General features: G+C 32.3%; 1 protein-coding gene across 1 annotated transcript; it reads left to right on the top strand.

Annotated features, from left to right (window-relative positions):
* Nucleotides 1-3,831: 3,831 nt before the first annotated feature.
* Nucleotides 3,832-5,990, top strand: LOC127725226 (small conductance calcium-activated potassium channel protein-like). The gene has a single exon (XM_052232086.1). The coding sequence runs from the start codon at nucleotides 4,471-4,473 to the stop codon at nucleotides 5,860-5,862; it is 1,392 nt and encodes a 463-aa protein (XP_052088046.1). The 5' UTR covers nucleotides 3,832-4,470; the 3' UTR covers nucleotides 5,863-5,990.
* The last annotated feature ends 2,384 nt before the right edge of the window (nucleotides 5,991-8,374 follow it).

The raw sequence follows: 8,374 nt of genomic DNA, 5'->3' as shown, positions 1-8,374 counted from the left end.
TGTATGCTCAAGTTCAAAATAAATAGATGAAAAAAATAAAGAGACTTCATGAATTATCCATGACTGTAAAAAGCAATCCATAACGTTTTTATGTAAAAAAAAACAGATCTCTATACTATATATAATGCTATATTTTGCCAGTGACCTGTAACATGAATTCGAAGGCTATACTATGTACTTTTAGTTATTTTGCTATTGTCATCTGAAAATTGTTACATTTTTCCAGAATGACCTGTAACTTGTTATATTTTGTCAGCGTGACATGTAACATGAAATACGAAGACTATATACTATATAAATTGTCATATTATGCAAGTCTGATATGTAACAGGTTATATTTTGACAGTGTGCATTGAAACATGTCAAATTATGCCATTATGACCTTAAACATATTATATTTTGACAGTGTGGCTTGGAATTTGTTTCATTATGCCATTATGACCTATCATATGTTATATTTTGCAAGTGTGACCTGTAACATGTTATATTTTGCCAGTGTAACCTGTAACATGTTATATTTTGCCAGTGTGACCTGTAACATGTTATATTTTACCAGTGTAACCTGTAACATGTTATATTTTACCAGTGTAACCTGTAACATGTTATATTTTGCAAGTGTGACCTGTAACATGTTATATTTTGCAAGCAAGTGTGACCTGTAACATGTTATATTTTGACAGTGTGACCTGTAACATGTTATATTTTAACAGTGTGATCTGTAACTTGTTATATTTTGCCAGTGTGACCTGTAACATGTTATGTTTTATCAGTGTGACCTGTAACATGTTATATTTTGCAAGTGTGACCTGTAACATGTTATATTTTGCAACTGTGACCTGTAACATGTTATATTTTGCAAGTGTGACCTGTAACATGTTATATAACTTGCAAGTGTGACCTGTAACATGTTATATTTTGACAGTGTGCCCACTGTGACCTGTAGCATGTTATATTTTGTCAGTGTGACTTGTAACATGTTATATTATGTCAGTGTGACCTGTTACATGTTATATTTTGTAAGTGTGACCTGTAACATGTTATATTTTGCCAGTGTGACCTGTAACATGTTATATTTTGTCAGTGTGACCTGTAACATGTTATATTTTGTCAGTGTGACCTGTAACAAATTATATTTTGCCAGTGTGACCTGTTACATGTTATGTAATGGTACGTTATAGTATTACTATCTCACTCTAACCTTACCTCAAAGTAAGCATTCAAAGCTTGATTTTGTGGAAATTAATATTTTCCGGCAATTCTGTATAGTATGTATAGTATATATTTTGCCAGTGTGACCCGTTAAGACATGTTATATTTTGCCAGTGTGACCGGTTAAATGTAATACTTAGCCGTTGTGATCTGTAACATGTTATATTTTTCCAGTGTGACCTGTAACATGTAATATTTTGCCAGTATAACCTGTTACATGTTATAATTTGTCGTTGTGATCTATAACATGTTATATTTTGCCAGAGTAACCTATTACATGTTATACTTTGCCAGTGTGACATGTAACATGTTATATTTTGCCAGTGTGACCTGGAACATGTAATATTTTGTCAGTCAGACCTGTAACATGCTATATTTTGCCAGTGAGACATGTTACATGTCATACTTTGTCAGTGTAACCTGTTACATATTACATGTTTTACTTTGCCGTTATGATCAGTAACATGTTATATTTTGCCATTGTGACCTGTTACATGATATATTTTGCCAGTGTGACCTGTTACTTGTTATATTTTGGCAGTGATACATGTTACATGTTATATTTTGCCATTGTGACCTGTTGCATGTGATATTTTGGCAGTGTGACCTGTAACATGTTATATATTGCCAGTGTGACCTGTTACATGTTATATTTTGGCAGTGTGATCTGTTACATATGATATTTTGGCAGTGATACATGTTACATGTTATATTTTGCCAGTGTGACTTGTTGCATGTGATATTTTGGCAGTGTGATCTGTTACATGTTATATTTTGCCATAGTGACCTGTAACATGTTATATATTGCCAGTGTGACCTGTTACATGTTATATTTTGGCAGTGATACATGTTACATGTTATATTTTGTCAGTGTGACCTGTAACATGTTATATTTTGGCAGTGATACATGTTAAATGTTATATAAAGGTACTTAATAGTATCACACTCTTACCTAAAATCATAATTTCTGAACAGTTATATAATCCGGCAGTTTAAATAGTATGCAATTACCTTGGGCGAATCATTCTGACATCCATTTGCCCAAACCTAGACTCAATAGCAAAATTCCAACCATTACTTGTAAGGAACGTCATAAAGCGATACATTATAAATTCATTTTTCCGAACCAGTTCATTTTCGGAAGCATAAGACAGAAAAGTATAAGCTGGTCATGGCTTCAAAGGAGGAATTACGACTTCTTTTTAAAGACCGGTCAAGTCATTTATGTTTAATATTTCTGGTCTGGGCCAATAATGCTTTCCTATATGAATTTCCCAGAGCAAATCTACCATGACCAAGACATGTACTGCCATTTATTTGTTAATAGCATTGTTCGGTCAAAGTTTGTCATGGAAAATTACATCTTTAGACTGTTGATTTATAAAAGCCTACATCATGCAATCAACGACATGAATTGGATTAAAACTCATAATGTATAAACATTTCAGAAGATTGACATCAGTTATATAAAGCAACGAATAGACTTAGCTTTATACGTCTTTTATGAGACCAGAGATCTCCTTTTTTTTTGCATTAAAATTACAAAATGTTTTTTTGAAAACAATGTTTTGCCAATTTGAAAGTTTGATTCCGGTAGAATGCACACGATTTCTTTTCTGTTATATATAGATAATTCGTCTCTCGTGCTGTGTACAGTTTCCAGCGTGCTCTTAGATTTTTACAATTTTTGAAATGACTTCTCTTATATATACTACCTTTTTCTCGCTATTTGCAAGTTTATGTTTATTGTTGTCCTACTAATACGACAGTTCACCCATTATCTAACAGCCCGTGGTTGTCTAGATTTTTGTACTGTGTCTGTATGTTGTCCTACTAATACGACAGTTCACCCATTATCTAACAGCCCATGGTTGTCTAGATTTTTGTACTGTTTCTGTATTTTACAGTGAGTTGTCGGACAACTTTTGACATTATTGGTAAAATGTCCCTTTCTTGTCCGATATAATTCATATTGTTTTGTAAATTACCTCGCAGGTGTGTTCTTTTTCGCCTTTCACTTAGGAAGCGAATCAAAATTGAATGTAAGTGGTTCCAGGCGAAAACATTGCGGAATGTCTTCAATATATAATGCATAGATGCAGCGTGATCAATATCTTGCGAATAACTCCACTCAAACCGATGCTATAGGAGCCGTACGTCTTAAGCTTGCAGTGAGGTGAGGGGATTTAAGTCATGTTGACGGTCTCGATCAATGTGACTTTAAGATGAAGAACAGCAATTAAACTGCTGTTGCTTTGTTTTTGAATTTTCCATGTGCGTACAGTGATTTCTGGTCAATAATTGATATATTATATCCTTTCTTTTCTATTTTATAATATTTTGCTTCTGATATGTTATAAAAAATATATTGACTGAACTGCAAATAATGATGCTGAATTAAAAAAGCTTATATTCTCTATACTTGACATTAAAACGCATTATTCTAGTGTTTACAAACATTCGAAAATATCAATCAAACCCACGATAACAGTTAATTATTAATCTCAATACAAAACACAAAATCAATATCTACTTTCATAATCCAATTACACTGTGCTGACACAATAAAATTTTAACAGAATTTCTTGTAGAACGAAAGTATTAATTGTTTTTACGTTACATTAGAGTTTGTTAACACAGAATAATGGAGTTTTATAAAAGCCAATCAAAGATGAAGATGATACGACAATAAATTATATTCTTTGAGAAAAAAAAAATATCAATAAAATCATAAATATCAACGGTTCAATTGGATATAATGAGAATACAAGACTTTATCAAGCATTTATTGTCAAGTATTGATCTTAGTGTTGCCAATATACTCCCCTCTAGTGATAGGAATCCGTTAGTTAGTTATGTATATATTTGAAAACAATTGTCTCTAATTTTTAGGAATTAACCTTTGTATTGAAAACACATGCGCAGAAGTAATGTAGTGAGAGAAGAAATGGACAGGCTCGTAACGTGTTATTGGTTGGATACAGATACAATTTCTATTTGATATTTTGTTTGAAGGATAAGAAATAATTGATGAGATACGTAAAAGATATTATATTTGAAATGACACACTGCTATAACATCTGTAGTATACAACACGGAATAAAGATTTAATATAATGGAATAATGGAATATTAAAGGGAAAATTTCACCAGAACACAGACCTGTAAAAACTACAGTAGATTCAAACGTTGCATTTTATTTCAAGGATAAAGCAGTTGAACTATGATGAGTTAGTTGATTAAATTTATTGGGAGTTGTTTGATGAGTGTTATGAGTTCAGTGGTTGAAGATCCTGGAATTCCTCTCGTTGGAATGAACGGGAATCACGTTCATTATAAGACATTAAACGAGTCTACAGATAGTGTGACTCCAAAAGTTCCAGGTCGATTTGAAACGGTGGGTAGCCGTCTTGCGAAGAGGAAAGAATTATATTATCGTCGCAAACGCGCAAATGATGCTGCTCTGGGTTTTGCAATAGCTGGGATATTTTTAATGATTATAGAAACTGAATTAACGCATGCTGAAGTATTTACAAGGAGAGAACTTCCATCTTATCTAATCAAAATGATGGTAACTGCCTCGACAGTTGCGCTTTTGATATTTCTCGGAATTTATCATAGACTTGATATCAAACTTTTCATCGTAGATAACAGCGTCGATGACTGGAAAATTGCAATGAGTCCAAGACGAGTTGTAAAAATCGTTGTAGAATTCTGTACATGTATTATACATCCAATACCTGGTGATTTTACGATATGGTGGGAACGTACTGTTTCTCAAGGGGAGATAAGTCGTACAGACGACGTACCACTAGACGTTGTTTTGTCTCTACCAATGTTTTTACGTTTATACTTGGTATGTCGGACAGTGATGTTACATAGTCGTCTTTATCAAGATGCGTCATCTCAAAGTTTAGGAGCTTTAAATCGGATTCATTTTAATTTCAGGTTTATATTTAAGTCTTTCATGGCCGTACATCCAACCTATCTTTTGACTTTGATCATTGTATGTATGTTCTTTGTAGCTAGTTGGTGTTTACGTTTATGTGAGATGTATGATAGTTCTCCCGATGAAGCAGTTCACGCGAACTACCTAAATTCGATGTGGCTAGTAGCTATAACATTCCTGTCTGTTGGATACGGGGATATTGTCCCAAGCACCTACTGCGGAAGAGGAATAGCAGTAACTACAGGAATATTCGGAGCTGGAGTTACCGCACTTGTTGTGGCGGTTCTTGCAAGAAAACTTGAACTGTCAAGGTCCGAAAAATATGTACATGATTTTGTTATTGATGTCGATTTGGATAAACGTCTAAAAAACGAAGCAGCGAATGTAATGAGGTCTGGATGGTTCATTTATAAATATAGACGAATCAAACAAAACTCATCCAATAGTTTAAATTACCAAAGAAAGTTACTAGAGGCGATATACAACATTCGGGAAATAAAAGCCGCACAAAGACGATTAGTCGATTCTTCTACGACACTAGTGGAACTTTATAAATCTCACTCCGAAATGGCAAGGTCAGTCGAAAATGTAAAAGTAAGACAAGGAATTTTAGACGACAAAATGGACAACTTAGAATCAAAGATACTTTCCATTCATGAAAAACTAAATGCTATCCATACAGCCGTAACCCAGAAACAAAAATAACATAATGAATAAATACACTGATAAACACCGCTTACAATTTGGCAGGGAATTTTAATGCTTACAAAATTGTTAGAAGTTACAAAAATAAACAGTCTGAGTTAACATATTCAATAAATCATTTTACGGTTCGTATGATTTTTATCTCATTAATACAAAAACGATTGCGTTTTGAAGATTCGCACAAATTTACCTTAAAACAGACAAATAGTTTCTTCCTATTTTACACACAGGTTTTGGTTTTCCATATCTGCCTGTAATAATGTGTTGATTATTGATTGATTGACTGTTGGTGTTTAACGCCACTTTAAGCACTATTGGCTATATCGTGGCGGTCAGTTTTTATTGGTGGAGGAAGTTGGAGTACCCATATAGAACAAACAACCTTCGGTAAGAAAACTGACAATCCTAGTCATTAAGATTGGAGTCGAACGGACCTGCCATGTGCGGGGTTCGAACTCACAAAGTCCGTGTTGACAGACATGTTGATTACATGGCTAGTATACTACAAATCTTTAATGTCCTATCTTGTTCATAAAATATTTCGATAAGGATTTTTTTTTAAATACTAACATATCTCCAAACCTTTAACCGGAAAGCTGATTTGAATCTCAAATCTTTTTCTTATAATATATTCATATATAACTAACATCATATCATTTTATGATAATGATCGTTGGCGTGGTAATTTTTCTGAACCTTTTTATTTTGCAAATTTCGAAATTTAAAAAACAAAAATAACTGAAATGCACCACATACCATTCTAAAATCTCTACTGGTTCATATATTTACTACAACATAACTATAACATAACTATTACTACAAGTAAGAGCCAATCGAAGGAGATTGTGTATGTTATTTTAAGCTAATTTATCTATTCATGTGCAAATATCAATTAACAGAATTAAAATCATTCACGATACTTGAATTCAAACAGTAAATGAATTATATCCAGAAAATAGAAAAAATGTTTAAAAATTGAGTTTTCTGTATCATATGTCATGCGAGACATTTTAATCCCATTTGTTGATTTTGGAAATGGAGTAACGTCGATATAGGCCAGTACACAAATTAAATTTATCGAATGTTAACATTAAAACAACGAAAAACAAATCATTCAGTTGTCGGGTATAGATGATGCGGAACACAATTATCTAATGTCGGTTGATTTTCATGACAACTATTTGTTAAAATACCATTGATTGAATTGAAACCGTCAAATGTACTTTTTCATTAATAAAATTGAAGTGCTTGTAAATTCAGTTGTTACATAAAAGTGTTTGATGAAATTAAACAATTTATTTCTACAGAATCTTATAATACTGTCAAATGATGGCTCAAGATTTTCTGAAGTATTTAAATTATCTCAGGATTTAGCAAGAACTTTTTCTGGTTTCTACTAGCAACAGATCAGGAAGTGTTGTGACATAGAATATAATAATTTACTGTAAACCTGATTATACTTAGATTTCACTGACATTTAGGACAGTGTTGAATAATTTAAATCTACAACTTATAAAATCGTTATGATATTTCCGAACAATTTCCCAATAAAACTTTCCCAATAAAGCTGAAAATCATTCAAGATATCAGACAGTATTTTACGTTTCACTGAAATTTTTTAAAGGTCTTACACATCAAGCGTAAAATGAAAATCAATGTTAAGAAAGATAAATTTGTTTGACAACGTTTAAGATATTTATTGATCATGTTCATACGGGTGATTTGTGTGTGTGTTTGTAGTTGTATAAACGATTAAGACACTCGACTTTTTGTTTCTTAATTTAGAATAGACTATTGATGATTTTTAGTTATATTTTCGAAACACTTTTCTTCGTTAGTTCTGTTTTCAAGTATGAGCTTGGGTTATATGTGGAACAACAGATTTGAAACACATTCTGTTAGATTACTTATATATCTTTATTCTAAATGAACTATGCATAGCTATAGATAAGACATGTATGTACAATAAAATAAATTCTTAAACATAAAAAAGAAGCGGAGGGTACCAAGGAACGTAGAAAACTCATATAAGTCGTACAAAAACTCATATAATTGGTACAAAAACTCATATAAGTCGTACAAAAACTCATATAAGTCGTAGAAAAACTCATATAAGTGGTACAACAACTCATATAAGTCGAACAACAACTCATATAAGTCGTACAAAAACTCATATAAGTCGTACAAAAACTCATATAAGTGATACAAAAACTCATATAAGTCGTACAACAACTCATATAAGTCGTACAAAAACTCATATAAGTCGTACTAAAACTCATATAAGTCGTACAAAAACTCATATAAGTGGTACAAAAACTCATATAAGTGGTACAACAACTCATATAAGTCGTACAAAAATTCATATAAGTCGTACAAAACCTCATATAAGTCGTACAAAAACTTACAACGCCATGACTAAAAACCCGAAAAATTCCAAAGGGACAAAAATGTACAAAATACAACATAGAAAACTCATATAGGTCGTAGAAAAACTAACAACGCCATGTCTAAA

Source organism: Mytilus californianus, unplaced genomic scaffold (assembly GCF_021869535.1).
Source record: "Mytilus californianus isolate M0D057914Y unplaced genomic scaffold, xbMytCali1.0.p SCAF_15, whole genome shotgun sequence".
In the NCBI taxonomy this organism is placed as follows: Eukaryota; Metazoa; Mollusca; class Bivalvia; order Mytilida; family Mytilidae; genus Mytilus; species Mytilus californianus.
The sequence above is the reverse complement of the archived record's forward strand: the minus strand, read 5'-3'. Positions and strand labels throughout refer to the sequence as shown.